The sequence below is a fragment of the Solanum dulcamara genome, chromosome 8 (genome assembly GCF_947179165.1).
Source record: "Solanum dulcamara chromosome 8, daSolDulc1.2, whole genome shotgun sequence".
Lineage (NCBI taxonomy): Eukaryota > Viridiplantae > Streptophyta > Magnoliopsida > Solanales > Solanaceae > Solanum > Solanum dulcamara.
In genome coordinates this window covers 69,464,466-69,486,545 of record NC_077244.1, presented here as the reverse complement: position 1 = coordinate 69,486,545, position 22,080 = coordinate 69,464,466, and the positions used below count along the sequence as shown (strand labels likewise).

The following is a 22,080-nucleotide window of genomic DNA, read 5'->3' as shown; positions in this document are numbered from 1 at the left end:
AAATAGCTACATTTTAGGTAATTACATTCAATAATTAATAGTTATAGCAGCTTTTTGTATAATTTGCATGCCCATTTGTATAATTTGCTGAGAATATATAAATCTGTTTGTATAATTCGCTAGCAATATACAAATAGGGTAAGTGTATATATAAATTCTATATTTATATATTTTAAAAAAATTTCAGAACTTATACAAATCAAATGTATCAATATTATAATTATATACATGTTAAAGTAAGCATATACAAAATCTGAATTTATTCAATTAGAAAATTCTGAATTTATACAAACAAAATCTGAATTTATAAAATTGAGAGCTTAATTATACAAATTCTGAATAACTATAGATATATATATATATTAATTACTAGAAAAGGTTTGCCGCGAGTGAGAATTAACTTAAATTATAGTTATGTATATTATTTAATTTGTATATATTTGCTAATTCATGCCATTATCCCTAAAAAAAACTCTTAACTATGTGTATAATTGAATTTTAAGTGATTTTGGCTTAGTTTGATTTGTGTTTTTAAGCACCCCACTAATTGTAACGTCTTATTTTTATTATTTTTTGCGTTTTCTTTTTCTCTCTCTTTATTTTCTTTGTTAACATTGATTACCAAGACTATTGATTTCCTCTTCTTCTTTTTTTCCGAATAAAGACTATTGATTCATGTCCAAAAAAGTCATCAAGGAAAATATTAGTCCACGTGTAGTTCCTTAGCCTAAACTCAAAGGTTTACGCGTTTTTGCCGACGTCAACTTTGCTCATTAGTGATTACTGCTTTAATCTCCGCTCTATCTATTCCATATTAACTGAATTTATAAAGCAATACATAAATATTAAAAAAAGTATTTAAGAATATAATTTTAATTATATTTTTTATTATTATTTTTTGTAAAATCATAAATATAACTTTGTAAGTAGTCTGATTTATCTCCTAAAAAATATAAAATTTCAATAAATAAAAGGACAAATATGAAAAAAAAATCAAACATCCATCTTGAACTTTGAATAATAAAAAAATCCACAAAAATTCAATTAATATGAAATAGAGGGAATATTATTTTACCATAAATAAAAGAAGAAAATAACTTTGATTTTGATACACGGATTGAACACTCAATATCTTAAAAATGAAATTATGCTAAATTTCTCAAAAAAATTAACCTCATGGACACATATTAATTTGACAAAATTGACGAAACTAGAATATAACGCATTTATTTGTTTTGATAGGTTAATAAATGATTTTCCTTTTTATTTTTTAGCCCGAATGTCCAATTAGTCAAATCAAAAATATCATCTACATCTAGGTAAATGGATGAGTCATTAAAATGGTTAAAGGGTTTTTGCTTTGGACCAATCTATTGACATTAATTTGGTATTGATCTTATGATCTCTTGTAAATGTTCATTTTTAATACTATGGTCATGGTTACAGAAGATCAATTCAAAATATACAAGATATTGATAAATAAGATACATAACAAATTTCTTTATTCAAATTATTACTGATCAAAGATTTAAAAAAAATCCAGTTTTATTAGTAATAATATAAATTTCTATATCATATCAAAATAATTATTTCCCCCAACTCTCAAAATTGATCACAACTATAACAATTGCTCACCCCCGCTTTCAAAACCACTACACTGCCATTTCACCCCACTATACTCAATTAAAACACATAACAATAATCATATTAAGACAATTTTTCTTATAACTTTATTTTTACTAGCTTTTTTTTATCACCATTATATCTTCATTAGATCACCAACCACAACTACCATGATGGCAAAATAATGATCATTATTCAAACTTTATGGGTAAATTTGAAGTGTTTCAAGTAATTCAACATCAAATTCGATTTTTTCTCACTCAGAAAAGACCCACACATTGAACATGAAATATTATGATAAACACCGTCAACCACTTTCGATATTTGATTCAAATTACTATTAACGATAGTAAAATTTAAACAATTTCTTATAATGTAGGGGCGATTTTGACCTTTTCCGAATAGGAAAAAAAAATAGTATTATTTTCAATTTCCAAAAACTAGGGTTTTGAGATCCATTTTTTGTTGGTCAGAGCAGGAAGCGATCGCATCGGAAAAGGGTAAGAAAATGCTTCTGGCGGTGCTATTCGCCAATTCCGAGGGCAACATCCTCGTCGAACGGTAACCCACCGCTCATCTCCGTCTTTTTCTCACCCAAAACCATATGATTCACTTTCATCGCTGGCGCTTAAATCGGGTCTCTTGGGGAAAATGTTCTTTTTTGAACAAATGCAATCTTTGGCCTCATAGGCAGATCCAGCATATTAATGCCCGTGTATTGAATTATATATGTAGTTTAATTTTCCTAAAATGTATATATATCTGTGTGTTAAAGAGTGTTCATCCCCGTCCTTAAATTTGGGATCAGCTTTACTCTTACCTGTCCTCAGAACTGTATGAAGTTAAATTGTTAGCTACATTATGCTGAATTTTACTGCCCTAGATCGAATAACAGAAAAAAGAACGAAATGAGAACGAAAATGTATTCAATTTTCCTTATCAAAAGAAAATACAGTCTATTTTAGGTTTCCTCCAATCTCTAGAACTTGCAGGTTCTCCATAAAGGCATTCGACCACGAGCAAAAATCCTATCCTCCATCGGTTTGATTTGTTCTAATATAACTTTAGTTGTCTTGTGGCTAAGATGAAGTAAATTTGTAAGACACCACATTTTGATACATTCCCAGCGTGGTACTGCATTCTGCTACTAAGAAAAGATGCTAATATTTGTTGTAAGGAAAATGCTAATTTTTCTTCTAGTTCAGTCCCTTTCATGCCATTGCACCTTTTTATTTACCAGGAATTATCACCTTATATTTCATGGCTAGCGTGCAGATTTAATGGAGTGCCTGCAGAGGAACGACTGCATTGGCGGTCTTTCTTAGTTAAGCTGGGTTCGGAGAATCTCAAAGGGGTCAAGAATGAAGAACTCCTTGTTGCTTGCCACAAGTATATAAATTTGTCTCTCTTACTCTATATTTACTTGATTTCCCATTCAGCTCCCCATTTTAAACATCTGGAAACAATTGGGAGATTCTATTGTCCATTCTCAAACTCATGTCAGCTGTTTGCTTCTGCAAATGTTGTTAGGCTGAACTGTATTAGAAGTTTCTTTTGTCATAAGATACTTTGCTAATCATAACATACTAGTATTGTTTTCAAAATGACTCCAAATTGTAGTTTTTTTCACATATTCTTTTGGCACAGGTCTGTTTACATCGTATATACAAAACTTGGAGATGTAAGCATTTATGTCGTCGGGAAGGATGAATATGATGAACTTTCTTGTAAGTGATACCTGGTTCAGTGTTCCTAGGCAACATCAGAAACTTTCATGTAAAAAGTAATCCGTTATAGTGTGGCTAACTGCTTGACTTCAGTATGTTATTCTTGCCCCATCCATGTAATTTAGAGTGTGTTTACACAAATTTTGGGTGGTTAAAGGTAGAACAAGATGGAACGAGTTTATGACCTTGGTAAGAGATGTTAATGCCTTGGAATACAATTAGCTCAATGTTCCAAAGTATGATAGCTTAGTGATTTGGGATGTTAATATTCACTGCTCAATATCATTATCATTATCGTTTCCTTTTGTTGTATGTTAACTATTAAGAAATTGTGGAGGTATGACCCTTTCAAATATTGGAATTTTTAGAAGATCATCTGTACCTTAAACTAAAAAGGGCTACTTTAGTCGAGATTTCTTGAAGTAATGATATTATGTGATGTATACTTACAGGAAGCCTAACGCTACTTGCCATAGCTTATGTCAGACTGCAATGTATTACTCTCTCTCTATTTCATGAATGAAGATATCTATTTTATGAAGGTATCTGAAGAGTGTGTCTATATCTGAGATTTAAATCTCTACTCGACATTTCATAGAAGTGTATATTTCTTCCATGATGTAAAACTATGTGAAGATATGACTATTGTGTACATTAGGTTAGATAGAAAATCATACTCTAGTTCCACTTGGCTGACTAAATAAATCAACTGGTTAGTCTGTTTATTATCATAATTGCTTTCTTTGTGTCTCTCTCATTTCTGCTGAGCATCATGGCCTCCTGCCCTGATTGGGAGTTATGCCCTAGATCTTTTTAGCAACATCTCATCTTCTGGGCTTTGTTTGCAGTGTCTGAAGCAATCTTTGTTATAACATCTGCTCTCAAGGATGTATGTGGGAAACCTCCAACAGAGAGGCTTTTCCTGGACAAGTATGGAAAGATTTGCTTGTGCTTGGATGAGATTGTGTGGACGGTAAGGGGAATTGTCTTTATGTTTGAACAGTAAAAAAAATCTGTTACGTGGAGCTCTCATTTCCTCAAGTAATGTGGCATGAATCTAGTAGGAGAACCATATAGTGCTAAGAAAACCTTTTTATTAATCAAATACTACCAATGTTGTGCGAAATCTTTTTTTTTTTTGAGTTGATAGATGACATGCTCAATTTAGATTGCTCAACGTTTTTGTATCATCAGTTGCCTGGTGCTAAATTTACTTGAAAAAACATGCTCTGTAATTTTACTTGAATAGATTTTTAGATTGATGACCCTTTTTAGTCCCAGATGACAGATCAGAGGTTAGATACTGTTTCGAGTATAAAACTCTCTAGGCACTTCCACTTGATCCTCTGTAAGTTTTGCAATCTCCCATTTGGTGCAGTCTTGCTGATGATATTCTTACTTTGTTTATTATGTAGGGTTTACTGGAGAACATCGACAAAGATAGAATCAAGAGACTAGTTAGGTTGAAACCACCAACTGATTTCTGAGAGATATTTGTAGTCTATGTTTACTCAAAGCTTCCCCTACCCTACTTATGGATTCACACTGGGTATGTCGCTGTCTCTAGCAGCACAATGTATGCCAAGTCACAGTTATTATCTTTCAGTTTCTACTGCATTGTTGTTGGTTAACAATGACCGTAAATTGTATTACTCATTTTAGTACTATTATTTGTTTTCACTTGCCTAGATGAAAAAGGTGACATGCTACACTGTTTAGTTACGGAGGCTTATTTACAATCTATAACAAGTGAAGATGTGAGTTATTTTCCTTTAGAATTATCCCATAAATTGTGATACATCCAAAATTAGAGAGAGAAATAGCATTTGGATCATCTCTAGAAATTATCACCCAAAAAATGTAGATGGGGGCAAAAGTGAAAGAAATTTTCAACAATTTTCTTGAACGTTGAACAATTCACATGTAGGGAGTTAAACAAGTTTGACTTAAAAGTTACACATCCATATTATCCGCGTTAATGTATTACATACAATTGAAATTATAGACAAGTAGAGTAGCAGGGGACATGGAGCTACTTTCTTTTCCTACACAGTTAACATTGTGCATGCAAGACTCAACAGGAAAATTTGAACTGGTGTGACAACTCAAAAATAGACAAATGTAAAATTCAGTTTAGAAAAAAGAAAGAAAAAAAGGCAATTGTGTCTTGGAAATAAGAGAGAAGGAGCGAGGAAGAACTTTGGACAAAGAAAACCTGTAGATAACAAAAAAGAGGATAACATAGGGGAAGAAAATAGCTGCACGATTTAAATTTGCTTCTAAACCACAAGCAAAACTGACAAAATCCGACACAATTAACTACAATATTTTTATTCAACTCTGTTCCTGAATATTTTTCCCATCATTTTGCCCAGCGAGCATCAACTCATCAAAGTTGACTGTCTTACCCAGTACGATTTCAATCTGAAAAAATAAGCATTCGCATTGTTAACAATATATTTCAAGTTTTCCACAAGTGGTAGAAACAAGTTGCAACATCGATAGCCGAGAAAATTCTTATTGTGTTCATCGTAGAACATGGAAGATTCTAAGTTAGATGGAATAGCATTTGCTAATGTTCGAAGATGGATTATTTCTAACGACTAAATGATGCTACTCTCTGTTTTAAGAAGGGAAAGATAACAATCAGGGTGAAATTTTGATATGGGATGAGTCACTTTTTTTCCCAAAAGCCAAACATAATTGAACTTCACAATGCATAATCTAAACAGAATATCCCATAGACGCACCCACAGAGACAAAAACATAATTGACTTTACAATGCATCACCAAAATAAAACATCTCCCCACACGTGCAAAAACATACCTTGGCCTTCTGAACAGGTCTTCCCCTCATATCTTCCTTTACATCAACTGTAGAAGTCATGATTTCTGCATTTATGTTTCAAAGAATGGATATCAATCGGGTGTTACCAAAAGAGCGCTCAAGTCAGTTGGGGCTTTAAGCGCAAAGCACATATAAAGTGTGAGATTTAATGAAGAAAGGTGCAAATGGAAAAAGAAATACAAGTATGTGTGTGTAGTACAAGACTAATAATTATACACATGATCAACCAATATATGGACAAAGAAATTGAATTTTATTTTTACAATAAAGTGAAATATCAATTGTTTAGTATAGCCTCTTAGAATTATGCTCATTTGCAAAAAAAAAATATGCCTTAAAGCCTTGATAACAATACTAAAGTGCCCACTAAGAAGCGTTCCACATGTTCTACACCTTGCTTCAGGGCTTAAGTAGGTGCGCCTTTGACAACACTGATATCAATATGCATGTCAGTATCATAAACTTTGAACAACATAGAGTAACACTGAAGCAAATTTACATCTAATGGAAAACTCACTTTTTTCGGTGGCCAGCCCATTATTCTTTAGAATTTCAGCAATTGATACAACTGTTGAAATTGCTGCAGATCCACATCAGAACCAAAGTGTCAGCACCGTGTTAAGCACTTTTAGGCATTGGGCCGTCATGAGTAGTTTTTAGAACGATTAGGCTTTAGATTATAACAAGTATAAGCATTGAGCAATATTAGGACGAATGACACCAAGAGAAATTCACTGAATCAGAGATTATAATAAGTATTAAGCATAGAGCAAAATTAGGATGAATGACGCCAAGAGAAATTTTTCACTGAATTCAGAGATTATAATAAGTGCAATTCTTTATTCATAGAGCAACCAACAAGGAAACACCTTGAAAGTTCAAAACCAATGCTAAAAATAATTTAAGAAGATGTAATAGAGAGATTTACTGAATTAAGGTTTTATCTGATTTAACATATTGGTACTATCCATTTAATTACTGAAAGTCAAAATTGGGGAGCTGTGAAGTATGCTCTACCAAAAAGACTTTTTGCTACAAAATCTAAAAGAGAGTAGGACTATTTTGAAATAGCATTGTTTCGAAAATTTTAAGAACTCATACACAGAGCAAGGGCGACCCATTTAAATACACAAGTTTCTTACTCGTGCAAAGGAACTCTTTCTTAGCAACTTGGACCCTCATTGACCTCAGCTTTACAATCAACTAAATTGACTTTTCTAGACCGATACTATAACTAGCATAGCAATTAAAAGAATTATTGAAATCTGTTGATAATGAAATCCACGCGATCTTCTCTCTTTGCCTTCAATTACATCAGAAAATGACTTGCAAACTTTATTATGATAGTCCCTCATTGATTCTCAATAGCCACAAGATGATCATCTTAGGTTAATTCTAAGATCCTTTTGTCGACAGATGCAAAAGGAAGCAAAATCAACTACTGATAATAGTATTATTTTTTCATAGTTTAACGAACTCAAATTAATTCAACCATATTCGCATTCCAAATTTTGCACCCCAGGAGTGTGGCCCAGTGGTCAATGAAGTGGGTTGAGCACCACAAAGTCTCAGGTTCAAATACCATCAGAGACATAAACACTAGATAATTTATTTCCATTCTAGCCTTAGTGGAAGCTTGTAAGGTGGCTTTGGACACCACAATTATCCAAATTTTGATATGCTCTGCAAAGCTAACTTCTCAAAAGAAAAATAATTCTTCTTCTACCACCACAAATATAGACAATACCCAATAAAACAAACAGGAGGAGGGAGTAGAAAACAGAAGGAAAAATAAAGAAACAAAGAGAGTTGAAATGAAATACCCATTCCCAAAGCTGAAAGCTCCACCTCACTATACTGCTGCATATACCTCTAGAATCATGTATCCAAACATTAATAAAATCCATTAAAACCATGGAAAACATTATACATATTAATTGGATTATGAGTTTTGTACCTTGGAAAGATTAACATAGAAGAAAAGAGGTTTCTTAGTATTAGATACTTGAATACGATTCTTCTTCTGAGAATCAACCAGCTTCAAATTGTTCACTCCTTCAGTTACCTCTTCCATATTCAACCCTTTAACAACAATACAATACCTTCAATTCTCTGCAACTGAGATTGATCGCGCTGAAAACGAAACGGCGGTGTAATTAACTGTAACTTTTGAGCTAGGGCTTTTGGTTTCTATTAACTTGGAGAACAAAGTTTGAAGAGGAAATTGTCGAAATGGTCCTTAATGTATAGAGGTTGAGATACTTTGTTACTTCCTATAATATCATCTAGGCCGTTTGAATTGACTTATAAGTTGTTTTTATTTTTTTTAGTGTTTGACTGGTTAAATTAAAGTTATTTATGTTACATTCCGTATTTTTGCATCTTGGATTATTCATAAGCTAACGGTTATAAATTCAAGGACTTTTAATTTTGAATTTTAAAAGGACATGATTTATTGTAGATGTCAAGTTATATGAATAATTTATGTGAAGTAAAATATATCTCAAGAAAGACCCTTGGGCCAAATTAAAATAGAAGCCATCAGATATGTTTTTCTTAAAGTCACGTTTCGGATAAGCTGACTTCATGAGGCCATAACCTCTTTAGAATTTGGGAAAACTCTCAAAATGAAAGTTGTAGATAATGAAAATATCTTTCCAACCATAGGTCGTGGGATGAAATACGATATCGGAGTAATAAGATATAGACATTTTAAGTCTGACAGGCCAAACTAAATAGTGGATTCGGCCCAACCCAATTCTAATTCGGGTCAGGCCCAATGCCCACGAAATTAAATCTGATTTTTTGTATCTATTCCTTCATACTTTAGACCAACACAATTCTGGAAATTTCCAGAGAGAGAGAGAAAGGGAGTTCTTGAGAGAAATACCAAATCCGACCAAAATTCGAGTCCCGAAATCCGAAGCTCATGAACAGAAAATTGTTGTACATCGCGTTAGCTTCAATTTGAGGTAGATATCAATCAATAAGGAGAATATTCAATGTGGTGCTTCAAATTTAAGGTAATATTAAAGTCTCCTTTTCATTGTTAACAAGTTTAGTTAGAGTTTTAACGGATTAGAACGGAGAAAATAGTGTTATAAACTAGTTTGGTGATTTGTTGAGATTTATAGGTTAAAGGGTTGTTTTAGGTAGATTAAATGGATAGAATTAGCTTAGTGATGATGTATAATAATGGTTGATATTGTTTTGATGTTGTTGATGAGTTGTTGTTCTTGAATTTGGAGGAAAAAGGTGTATGAAGATTGTGAATGTTCAAACCCGTTTTTGGAATTGAGTAGCTGGTAGTAATTCTGGAATATCTCATTGTGTAGACCTTAGATTTTAGATATTAAACATGTTTTGGAAAGCTAATACACGTACCTACAACTCTTATGTTTATGTCTTAGTATATATCTGCTGTTATTATATCGAAAACTGAGGATGAATCATAAGACAAATTCTGTCCAGATTCTGGATTGAAAAATCCTTCATGTATAGCTGTTCGTATGTTGATGATATCTCTTTGTAGAAAATGATTTTTGAGTTGATTTCTTTTGCATTGGAAACTTAAGACAGAGATCTAAATGTTTCATGAAGGTCATAAAGTCCAGTTTTGCCGTTTTCATTTTCAAAATTTAGATACAACGTGAGGTACTTGACTTTCCGAATTTACTGCTTTGGTAACATGAGTCGGGTGGAAATATTCTAGGCTTATTGTCAATAATAAATCTTATTTTGTGTCAATATTTTGGATTGTTGATGTTGATTGATGATTATATGGCTGGTTTGAAAGTGGGAAAAGTGAGCGGTATAGGGAAGGTGCTGTCCAATTTTTTTTAGAAATAACCTACTAACGATAGACTACGTTTTATTCTTGTCCATAGCTTAACCATAGTGCTTAACGTTTTAATATAGGTTGAGACAATATTGGACAGCATATACGTATAAACGCTAAAGGTATGTAAAGTTAACATTTTCTTCTTTTGGCATGATCCATATGAAACGAACGAATGACGTATGCTTAAATTCCAAAGAAACTCTTATTCGTAGATATACTCGGATGGCTACCGTTCTTGATTTTCAAAATTTATATTGTTATGTCTTGACTCATGTGTATGATTCCAGCCATCCTAGTTGGTATAACTCATGTTGTGGTATAATTCATATTTTAGTATAATCCATAATTGGTGTGATTCATAATGACTATTGTCTTAGTTTTCAAATGATGGACTATTTTGCTTATTCTATTAAGTCTCCGATAATGATCAAATTTCACAAGGTTGCTAATGATACCTTATTCGTGCATATTGTTATGGTATTATTCACCGAGTCCTACGATAGGTCGGGTATGTTATCATGTATGGATTCCACTACATTATTCACCGAGTCCCTTACTAGAGGGCCGGGTACGTGATATGATAATATGATATTATAATGATATGACGATATGATTATGGCACCGAGTCCCATAATGGGCCGGGTACGGTATCAGTGTACACTACTCTATTCACCGAGTCCCTTGCTAGAGGGCCGGGTATGGTATATATATACATATAACGATATATTGATATAATTGTGATACCGAGTTCCCTAACGGGCCGGGTATGATATATGATGATGATATGCATGTATTCATTTCATAAGACACAGGTACAGTGATTAGCTCCTGAATCTTTATTGCAGATGTGATCTCCTTTACGGTATTTTATGCTTTATATACTCGGTACATAGTTCGTACTGACCCCCTTTCTTCGGGGGGCTGCATTTCATGCCCGCAGGTACAGATACTCATTTTGGAGAGCCGCCAGCTTAGGATTCTACTCAACGAGTTTGAAGTGCTCCATTGTCTCGGAGCCCAAACTTTGGGTACTAATCCTTATAATGTATATATTTGTGTATTTAGGGGTACGACGGGGCCCTGTCCCATCATATGCTATTGTTAATCCTCTTAGAGGTCTGTAGACATATGAGTGGGTTGTATATAGATGTTGTCCGGTGTACTAGTATGACTTATGTTTTTGGACGTTTACATTCAGAATGGAAGCCTTGTCGGCTTACATATTATGTTATCTTATTTTTGACAATTAAGACTCCCCAAGAAATAGGTGATTTTGGTATATATATAAGTAACAGTTTGAGACGACGTGCTACCCATATAAATCTTATATCATGTTTAATTGCCAATTGACTATAGATAATAGGTGTGTATATGAGGGTCCAATTCGGACACTAGTCACGGGGTTAGGTCGTGACAATTTTGTGCTTAAAATAACCCAATAAATAATTGGGTTTATTTAGATGAACTTATTTTAAGTTGTTTATAAGCTGAGAACGGTTTATAAGTCAAAAAAAAGTTGGCCTCCATCTACCTTTTTTTTTAAACTTATAATCAGTTTTCAACTTATAAGCTGCTTAAAAATAAGTCAATCCAAACAGGCTACTAGTAAGAATAGTTTCTTAAGAGAGATGAGATATTTGAGAATTAAAATTTGAAGTGATTGACGTTATTTATAAATTTATATTGTCAATTAAATATAGAATAAATTTTATTCACGGTACTTAATTCTGGATATTCCACCTTATTCAATTAGACTTGAGATTATTTTATCTCATATTCTAAGTTAGATAAATTAGTTCAAAAATTTTAATTCCAGGATAATTTAGTCTATGCAACAAACAATTCCTTGATATTTGCCAAAGGTTTATGACAATATTATGAAGATTATTTTCAATGATCTTATAGCGTAAGTAAAATGGTGATTGGGAGAAGTGATGAAAATAAATGCGTGAAAGAGATCGTTTGAATGGAGGTGCATATTTTTGTATGCAATTTCTTTGTACTCTTTACGCATATAATAGAGTTTGAATGATGTTTTTAAGAATGTAGAGAAACAATTATTATTGTACAAAAATGATCGATGGATGAGGAATGATGACAAAGAAAGATAAGGTGAGATATTTGAGAATTAAAGTCTGAAATTTGATGCTATTATAAATCTATACTGTCAATTAAACATAGTATAAATTATATTCATAGTATCTAATCCTGAATATCTCACCTTATCCTATTAGACTTGAGATTATTCTACCTGACATTTTAGGTGAGATAAATTAATCCAAGAATTTTAGTTCCGTTATAATTTAGTCTATGAAACAAACAACTCCTTAATGTTTGCTAAAGGTTTAGCACAATATTACAATGATCTTCTAGCTTAAGTAAAATGGTGATTGGGAGAAGTGATGAAAACAAATGTGTGAAAGAAATCATTTGAATGGAGGTGCATGTTTTTGTATGCAAGTTCGATGTACTCTTTATGCATGTAATGATGTTTGAATGACTTTTTTAAGAATGTAGAGAAACAATTGCTATTGTGCAAATGATCGATTGATGACAAAGAAAGATAAGTTGTCAATTTTACTATTTCAAAACTTTAAGGATGAATTTGGACAATTTGTATAATTCAAATTTCAGTGGCAAAATTGTAGTAGGAAATAATGCTTAGCGTCTTTAAAAGTGTTTGATCTTGAATTTTTATCCATACTTAGCAAAAATATATATTTTAAAATGACCTTTAACTTGAAAAAATTGCCAAGAAGAATTTTTGTTGCCCATCAAACATAAATTCTAATTTTTATTTATAAGGCAGAACTTACGATCAATTGAATAGATTCACTGTCTTGAAATTGTCTAAACTTCTGTCTTATAGGTTAAATTAAGAACTTACTTGGTATTTTTGCTAAAAATTGCTTATTTTTTTTAGATGTACTTTCTTAAAATAGCTTTTCAGAAAAGTTTTTTTTAAAAAAAAAAATCAATTGTGTTTGACTAATTCATTTAAAATTGCTTTTGATAACTAGATTAATGTTTGGCTAATTTTTTTATAAGGGTTTTTGCTAGTCAAATTACGAAAAAGGGGCAAATATCAATGCACGTTTAATATTAAGATTATCTTATAAAGATAAATATTTAGAATATTTATCATAAATTTTTATTTTTATTTAATTAAAATGTACATATTCAAATTTTCAATCAATAATATGCATAGTTAAATGAAAAAAATTAAATATTGATATTATACTAACATGATGATTTAAATATAACTAAAAATATCAAACAAAATAAATTTAAAATTATTCCACAAATTATATCACTACATACGAAAAATTCACCACAAAAATATATAAACATATATTGGTAAATATGTATATATGGCACGGATATACTTTTCTTGGAAAAAATAATTTGTTGCTTCTTCTTTTGCTGTTTTTAAGAAATAATTTTTTTTAGCTTCTTCCCAATAGTAAAAGAGTTTTTTATACTTCTATTTAAAAGCAATTTTACTGATTAGCCAAATACCTTAATTTTTTTTTAACCTTCTAACTACAATATCAAACAAACTCTAATTATGTTCACAGCTTATGTCTGATGGATAATTAAAGCTTTGCCTTAGTGGAACAAAAAATCAAGACCCCTACTCATGAAAATCATTTGTGAAATTAAATTAACCCGAATTTAAGTGTGCAATAGTTTTTTGGGCCAAAATTACAACATCCTTCAAGGATAGATAATTCATAACCTTTTTTTTTTTTTTTTTGGTCAAACAGAGATTTTATTTATAGCATACTAAGGGAGCAGTACTCATAACCTTCTCATCTCATCAAGTATTACAAAATACTTACATGCGCGCTTAACACATGTTTTGCCTAGGATAACAAATATATATAAATATATATAACACGTTTGAATTTAATACTTGCTAGCTTTCACAAATAAATGTGATTAAGATATTATTATGAAATTCAAATGGACTGATGACTCCAATTGGATAAATATTTTGTGGGCTGTTGCATAAAGTTAAAGCAAGAAGGGGGATTGTTTAGTCCTGAGGTTGATCCATATGCCTTCCAGCAAAACGACGTTGTTGGAAACCCCAAATGTGAAACGAGTTGAACGTCTTTCAAAAATAGCTTTCTACATGGAGAGCTATCACTGCAGGCAAATTTAGTTGCATCTTTTGTTGCTGAAGTTCCTCTAATTCCCACAAAGGATACACTATGAATGCTAACACCCCAAGTCTGCATATCGATCAAATAATATTTCACATTAACATTAGATGCACATAAATGTAATCTAGGTTGTTCGGACGACTCTAAAAAATATCGTCGCATCCAAGTCAGACACATGACAATTGATATTTTTAAAAATTCCGAGCTAACATAGAATTTACGTAATTGCAATATGTATATAACATACCTGGTTTGGGCAGGGGAGTGGAGAATCGCAATAATATTGATCTATTATAATGGGATTTGACACATTTTCCATCCACACGTTCATAAAGCTAATCTTTCTCACAAACCCTCGACCTCCCTGATGATATTTAAAGTGTTAGCTAAAATAAAAGGATAGAATAAAATCAGCAAATTAATAATCACCTTGTACGTCTCAATTTATGTGACACTTTTCACTTTTTGAGATTTAAATTTGAATTTCGACCAACACTAATTTTATAATATATATCATGAGATAGTACTTTTCATATAGTTTTTGTATATAAATTAAGTGTCACGTAAATTTGGAAGGAGAGAGTATATACTATGGGATTAATTACACCTACCTGCCAAGTCTTAATCCTGACACCATTTTCTGTGTTGGAAAGATATACTCCATCAACACAGACATTGTACACCTGAGACCATGAATTTGACTTTCCCAAGCTTCCAATGCTAAAATATGATGGTGGATATATACATCAACCAACCAAATTACAAACTTTGTCAACGTACACATGTATGATCTTAAAAAAATGGTACATTAAACGTTAATTACCTTATACCATGCCCTGGACCACAAGCAATGTTTTTGACTAGGATACTTGAAGAATTGCTGACTATAGATATGCAATCATCTCCTGGCGTATGATCAGTTTATGCATGTCACAATAAATATAGGAATAACAAAATATTCTACTATGACAACAGAACCGATCAATCACATCGTAGACAAGAAAAACCGACACAAATTAGAGCTCGATCGGGACTTAATCAATCGAATTTTGTGTAATATTTTCTTCTTTCGATAGAGAAAATGGTGGAGCTATATATATAGGAGGTCATTCAATTTGCCCATCGATCAGTAATTCTGTAAAGAATGAATCTCGGATCTAACTCAATCCTAAAAGTTAATTTACGAGAGGTGAATTGTCTGAATCGATATACAGAGATTACTGGTCCTTTTTTCAACAGATTCAAACATAGTACCTTGTTCCAAAGAGAGTAAAAGCAAATTAAGCAAACCTGTGCGAATAGTGCAATCCTTGATAGCAACATGTGTAGATGAGGTTACGTGGATTCCATCAGTGTTAGGACTCTTAGCTGGTGCTTGCACAATTATACGTGATACTTCAACATTTATGCAACTAGAAATTGATATATGCATTTGTTGGCTATTTAGCATCCTTATGTCCCTCACTTTTAAATTGTTGCATCTGTGGAAACTCATAGCCTGTATTTTCAGTAATTTAATGAATAATCATGACCATAATAATTAAGTTAAAGTCTGACTCTAATAATATAAAATTTCGTTAATATTATCAATCTATAGAAGTTAAACTCTTAAAACAAACGAGATTGGGAAAAATAGCACCTACTGTTGGAGCATGTCGACAAGGCTGCAAAAATAAAAGATTGTATCGCGTCAGACTTTAATGATTGCGAAGGAATTAATATTCTATAAAACACTAAGGGAAACTCCATAATTGAAAAATAGTTATTGTCAAAAATCCGCAAGAAAACTCCAAAATAATAACTTAGAAATTTTATTTATAAAATTTAAAACTTTAAAATAGTGATTATTTTTGCTCAAAATTAAAATGAATAATGAATGCTATATATGGTAAAATAATGATAATTACATTGGTTGTATTAATCTTGCATGAAGTAGCCCACCATTTTTTGCCCATCCCATTAATTGTTCCTCCTCCTTGTACAGTCAGGTGTCTCACTTTAACAAAATAAAGCCATTTATGTGCATCCAATCCATCCCACACTTTTGGATCTTTTGGCGCTACAATTGAACCTTCAATCTGTAATATTAATATTGCAAATATGTTATCTATATGCTATATATGTTGTAAAACATAGAACATACTCCATTGTTACAATATTATTTTTAGAGTTTAGAAGTACTTACTAATAGAGTAACCTTTGATCGACAAGGCCCAACAAAATCAATTGGTCGAACTAAGAATGAGTGTCCATTTGGGATTATTATTTTTGGTCGTAATCGTGAAGAACACGCCATTTTCCAAACATCTTGAAAAACCTGGAAAATAGTTACAAAAAAGCTTAGTACCGGCATTAACCATCGCGACTATAAATAGATTCGTGACAATGGCAAGGCGGTACACTTTATTCTCTCTCGCAAATCATACTCTAATCAAAAGACTAATTTCTTAGATACACATGTCATGTTATTTCACAATTAAATCAATTAAAAATTTTAAAAAAGAAGACCTCAAGTTAGAAATTTATCAATAGGTAATGTTGAATGCCCAACTAAAGAGTGACTATTGTGTGTGTATGAGTAGGAGTGACAAATAAACGGATCGAGTCGAACGTAAATCGATCGAAAATTAGTTAAACAAAAATGGATAAAGTACTCGACTCGATTCATATTTTAAACGGAGTAAAACGAGTTACCAAACAGATAATATAAATAAATATAAATACTCATATTATAGTAGCTAGGAATCCTATTAAAAGTATCAAAATCAAAATCTTTTAACCCCACTCCTCACCCCTCGTCCCCACGAAAAAAAAAAAGAACTTTTAAATATGTTTTTTTAAAAATGTTAATTCTTTTATCACCCCCACCCCTAATCTGGCTCTCATCCCCTACCAGCCCACCCTCCCGCCAACCCCTAACTCGACCCCCAATTCATACCACCCTTACCCCACCCTCACCCTTCAAAAAAAAATATTTTTTTACTTTCCTTACCCCAATCCTCCGCCCCACCCATACCCAAAAAAATGTAAAAAAAATTAATTTGTTTTTTTAAAAAAAATCTTTAATTTTTTAATTTTTTTTTATCACTCCCCCTCACCAACCCCCCGCCCCTTCTAGACCCCTCCCAAAAAAAATTATTTTTTTTTTAGAAAAAAATATTTTTTTTCCTTATCCCACTCACCCCCAACCCCAACCCCCCTACCCCGACTACCTACACCCAAAAAAAATATTAATGTCGTTTTTTCTTAATTTTATAAAGATGGGCCTCTTTACCCCCATTTTACCCATTAAACTATTCATTTTTAAATGGGTAATATGTGTGGTATTCATCTTTTATCCATCTTTTAGGCGAAGGGTCGTCCCATGCACATTCATAGGTAAAAAATTATGTGGTATATAAAGGTTAAATGTTATCTGTTATAGGTGTATATTTAATATTTGCTCATCTAAGAAGAAAATTTGTACATCCTTTGTCAAATTTTGGCTCCACAACTATAATAATGAGGATGGTAAATGATGAGTATAATATACACTTGCATTGTAACACTTATACATTTTAAGTTCGAGAAAATAGTTATTTTAGTCCTTATGTTATTGTATAATTTCAGTTTTAGTCCCTGTATTATTTGACTATGCATATTTAATATTCATTTATTTGAAATGTTCAGTTTTAGTCCTTGAAGTTAACAAAAGTTAACTATTTAACAAAATGATTATTTGATGATATATAAAATAAAATAAAATAAAAGGGTTGGTAATTTTAAATGCTTGATGAATTATGTATATAAAATTAAAATTATATTTTATTCATTAGCTCCATTTTATTCAAATACGATTACATTTGAGGGTTTAGTAGATGGACAGGCTCCTTAAGGCTATCAATGGTGTTCTAACAACTTTCACTCTTTAAAAAATTTAACATTTTATTTTTATTAAATTTAATTATTTTACCCACATAATTCTTCAAGCGTTTAGAATCACCAACCCTTCAATTTATTTTATTTTATATATTTTAAAATAATTATTTTGATAAATAATTAACTTTTGTTAACTCCAATGACCAAAATCCACACTTCAAATAATTAAAGGTTAAATGTGCATAGTCAAATAACACATGGACTAAAACTAAAATTATGCAATAACACAAGGACTAAAACCGTTCTTTCCTATTTAAATTACTTATTAATGATGAGAATATTAAATAGATTTATTTATAGTTATTTTTAAAATGTACTGATAGCATAAATATTAGACGCTAATTTAACCCGAAAAAGGAATTACCTTAGTGTCATCGGTGATGCCATCTCCTTTGGCTCCAAATTCATTCACGTAAAGAAGGGTAATTGATTTGCCTGTTGGATTCTTCAATTTAGGAAACTGAATAAGGGGATCAAAACTGTTCACATTTACAAAAAACAAGAAGGAAAATATAGTACTATATAGTAGTGATGAAAAAATAGAAACAGAATAAGATCTATTGAGCTCCCCCATCTAATTCTGTTAATTAATTAAACTGACAAAAACAACGAGGGGATTTATAATGTAATATACTCGTATATTCAAGATGATTTTTGTTTTTGCATCAGTACTATATAGTACTATAGTAGTTAATTAGTTATGAAAGGAAGGTTCCAAGAAAGTAATTACAAGGGAGTTGGGAATTTCCTACATTGGCAATATTGTATATTAATTTTAAGCAAATAATTCAATCCCATCACTGCTAGGTGCTAGCTATCTATATTACTATCAACAAGCTAAGTTCAAAAGATATCCTAAAAACTTACGTGTATCAGATGTTTATATCAAATCAATTCATGCATGTTATGCATTTAAATATAGACTTTTTTACGTAATTATGAAATTAATTAATGCGTAATGAAGTCATATATGTAATCATAATTAATTAATATGTATTTCACTTCATTAAACCACTTAAACCATAATAATTTATTATAATTTGACGTAAATATCCAATGCAAGTAAATTTTTATCAACTGATCATATTCACATTCACATATTTGACATGGGTCCTTTATTTTTAAGGCACAAACATACATTTTGTGTAACTTTCCTCCATGGACTATATTTTGGACAAAGAGAATTAGGGATTGGAGGAGAATATGATCTGTATGAACAAAATCTAAAATCAAAATACTATTCTGTTTGTTTACAAACTGAGCATATTATTAGCAATCATTGATGTTAACTTGAACAAATTTTAGATTGAAAGTAGGAATTAATTTTTACTTATTAGTTACTAATTATACTACAAGAAAAAAAATCTTTAGCATAGAAAAATTGTCGCTAAAACTCATAATTCGGTCGTTAAAGGTTAATTACGATCGATTTGATTCCGATCGTCACCTTCGTTAAAAGTTCCTTCGTTAAAAGTACACAATCGGATATTCAATTCGATCGTTAAAAATATTTAGCGACCACAAATGATCCGGTCGTTACATATTTTATAGGGATTCATTTTTTTCTTTGTGAACTGTCACTCCAACAGATAATATTATCATAAAGGGTACTGTCATGTTCTATGAACCACACTACCATAAATTAATGTGAAACCTTAATGAAAATATCTAAACAATAAACTTTGATCCAAAGAATAATTAGAAGTACATTGTACTATAAAATCTTTGAATATTTTTTTACAAATAAATCAAATGAGTGGTTGAAAAAGACATTGCAACATTATTTGAGTAAATAAATTTTACACCAGAAAGTATAGATTAGTACATTAATAACAAAAATAAATAAAGCCTATAGAAACTTTACACCAATAAAGGATCATTTCGTCTTTCACAAAGCAATTATACAAATAAATAGAAAGCTTTCACTTGGCAGCTTTGAATTTCACTTCATCTTCTGATTACCAGCTGCAAATTTGTAACTAGCCATAAGCACCACACAACAAAACAAATACCACTTGAAAGCAAATATTAAACACAAGAAGAATTAAAATCAACAATCAACACCCAAAAAAGTGCAGCAACAATATTTTTAAAAAATAAAAAGAACAATAGCTGGCAACAAATTCTAACAATAGAATAACCTTTGTGCAACAAATATTCATAGCTAGCGTCGAAAGAAAATCAAAACAAAAACACTAATAAAAGTTGTAGAGAAGGATAAAATATCCCAAAAGATAAGGCGTAATTAAGTTGTTAGTACTATCTTTAATAATAAAATAATCAAATTGATCAACATAGGTTTCAAAAGTACAAGCTGGTATATAGTTTACCTGCAAATGTGAGCAAACAAGTAAAAAATCAAGGCAAAAACAATGACAAGTATCGATATCTATCATGCTAATGACTATACAAACTAATCATATTTTATCTACAAAATTTAGGAGACTATGAATATGGCCTCTTTGCCAAGAACAAATAAAAAAAATATGGCATCAATTTTGATTTTTCTTTTATTCTTTTACACAGTACATATCTAATAAGAAGTCATTGTTATATAAATCATTACATACGGAAGCATGATATCCTAGTGAGATATAGAAATTAGAATAGATAAAGATCTATAAATATTTGTAACACCTCCAAAAGCTTGTTTATGCAAGATAAATACAAACAACTCCAGGAGCACAACTTTATGAAGAAATGAACAATTATAATATCAAGTCACAGATCTACTTAAAATACAACTCCATGATTTCTATTCTATTACCAAGGATCTCCTTAACTATTGTTTTTCTAATATTTTTTCAGGTATCCTCCAAACACATCATGTTTTAGGCAGAAATTTCTTAGCCTCCTACACTTCAAATGGTAGAAATCAATGAGGTCATCTGGCTAGGAGTGAGAAATTTGTGCCCTTGCTTTGATATCCTCTGCTTCTCATAGTAGTTTATCAGAAAATATATTAACAAAGCTCTCGCGATAAGAGCTTAACCAGATGTTCTTAACCTCGTTACCCATATTACAGAGCAATCTTATGCAAAAATCTATTATGTCATAAGAATCATTGTCAATTGGGTGAGAAGAACATAAGACTGCCCTAGCTATAACATTGAGCCCATGATCAATAATGCATTTGTTGTTGCTTTGTTCACTTCAATTTTTGATGTTTGAACTTCTTCCAACCTTAGAATGAGCTTAGTCAGTGTAAAACAATAACTGCTCCCAGAAAAAAATCACCAGTGAGAAGAATGAATCTCAGATTTTTAGTGGTTAAAGATCTTTGAAAAACTATCGGAGGAGAGAAAGCAGTTTCAGATGCAGCACTTTTAGTAGCATATGTCCTATCAGCAAGTACAACTAATCTTCTAGACGACAAAGTAGTAATGAAATTTGCTTGCTGAGTCTTTTTTTAAGAATCAGTACCTTCGCTTTCCTCAGAAACTGAGTAAAATGGTAGGTCTTCAAGGCACTGCTTGATAGTTGTGATGCCACTCTCTACTTCAGAAAGAGATAAACAATACTCTCTAATAATTAAAAAGGCACAGGAACAAACACATACTGCTCGAATTTGTAGAAAGTGTCTAGTAGCCTTTTCACAATGGAAATTCTTAATTTTGGGTTAGTTTCAATAATCTATCGGACAAAAACAACCACATCAATTACATAAGTAATATTACTGTGGCCTAAAAAGTCCATCAACATATGGACCATAGTGCTTGCCACTTCTAGAAACTTTATGGCACATGAATAAATAGATTGGATGAGGATGGTACACACTATTTTTCTCAAGCTCACAACTTTGAATTTTCACAACTTCATTTTTTAGTGTGAGAACAATCGAACAATGTCGAGTGTTTTTCTATGGATATCAAAATTCTGACTGGAAAGTGCTCTAAGGACATTCATTATCAGATCAACCGTGACATCTTCCACTCCAAACAATTATATTTATGG

General features: G+C 31.5%; 3 protein-coding genes and 1 pseudogene across 3 annotated transcripts; 1 reads left to right on the top strand and 3 right to left on the bottom strand.

The window, feature by feature from the left end:
• Nucleotides 1-1,946: 1,946 nt before the first annotated feature.
• Nucleotides 1,947-5,038, top strand: LOC129899111 (uncharacterized). The gene is made up of 5 exons (XM_055973929.1): nt 1,947-2,184; nt 2,899-3,012; nt 3,271-3,350; nt 4,199-4,323; nt 4,766-5,038. Exons 1-5 carry the CDS (start codon nt 2,132-2,134, stop codon nt 4,835-4,837), a joined length of 444 nt encoding a protein of 147 aa, XP_055829904.1. The 5' UTR covers nt 1,947-2,131; the 3' UTR covers nt 4,838-5,038.
• A 557-nt stretch (nt 5,039-5,595) lies between these two features.
• LOC129899112 (uncharacterized protein At2g34160-like) lies at nt 5,596-8,423 on the bottom strand. Its single transcript, XM_055973930.1, has 5 exons — nt 8,156-8,423; nt 8,022-8,070; nt 6,716-6,778; nt 6,178-6,242; nt 5,596-5,774 (listed from the first exon to the last, which is right to left on the bottom strand). Exons 1-5 carry the CDS (start codon nt 8,270-8,272, stop codon nt 5,685-5,687), a joined length of 384 nt encoding a protein of 127 aa, XP_055829905.1. The 5' UTR covers nt 8,273-8,423; the 3' UTR covers nt 5,596-5,684.
• Nucleotides 8,424-13,713: 5,290 nt separating this feature from the next.
• Nucleotides 13,714-18,738, bottom strand: LOC129899394 (probable polygalacturonase At1g80170). The gene is made up of 9 exons (XM_055974347.1): nt 18,491-18,738; nt 16,394-16,525; nt 16,116-16,286; nt 15,852-15,872; nt 15,499-15,706; nt 15,032-15,113; nt 14,820-14,928; nt 14,456-14,572; nt 13,714-14,277 (listed from the first exon to the last, which is right to left on the bottom strand). The coding sequence occupies exons 1-9, from the start codon at nt 18,698-18,700 to the stop codon at nt 14,002-14,004; spliced, it is 1,326 nt and encodes a 441-aa protein (XP_055830322.1). The 5' UTR covers nt 18,701-18,738; the 3' UTR covers nt 13,714-14,001.
• A 2,049-nt stretch (nt 18,739-20,787) lies between these two features.
• On the bottom strand, nt 20,788-22,065 carry LOC129900122 (coatomer subunit beta-1-like; annotated as a pseudogene).
• Between the last annotated feature and the right edge of the window lie 15 nt (nt 22,066-22,080).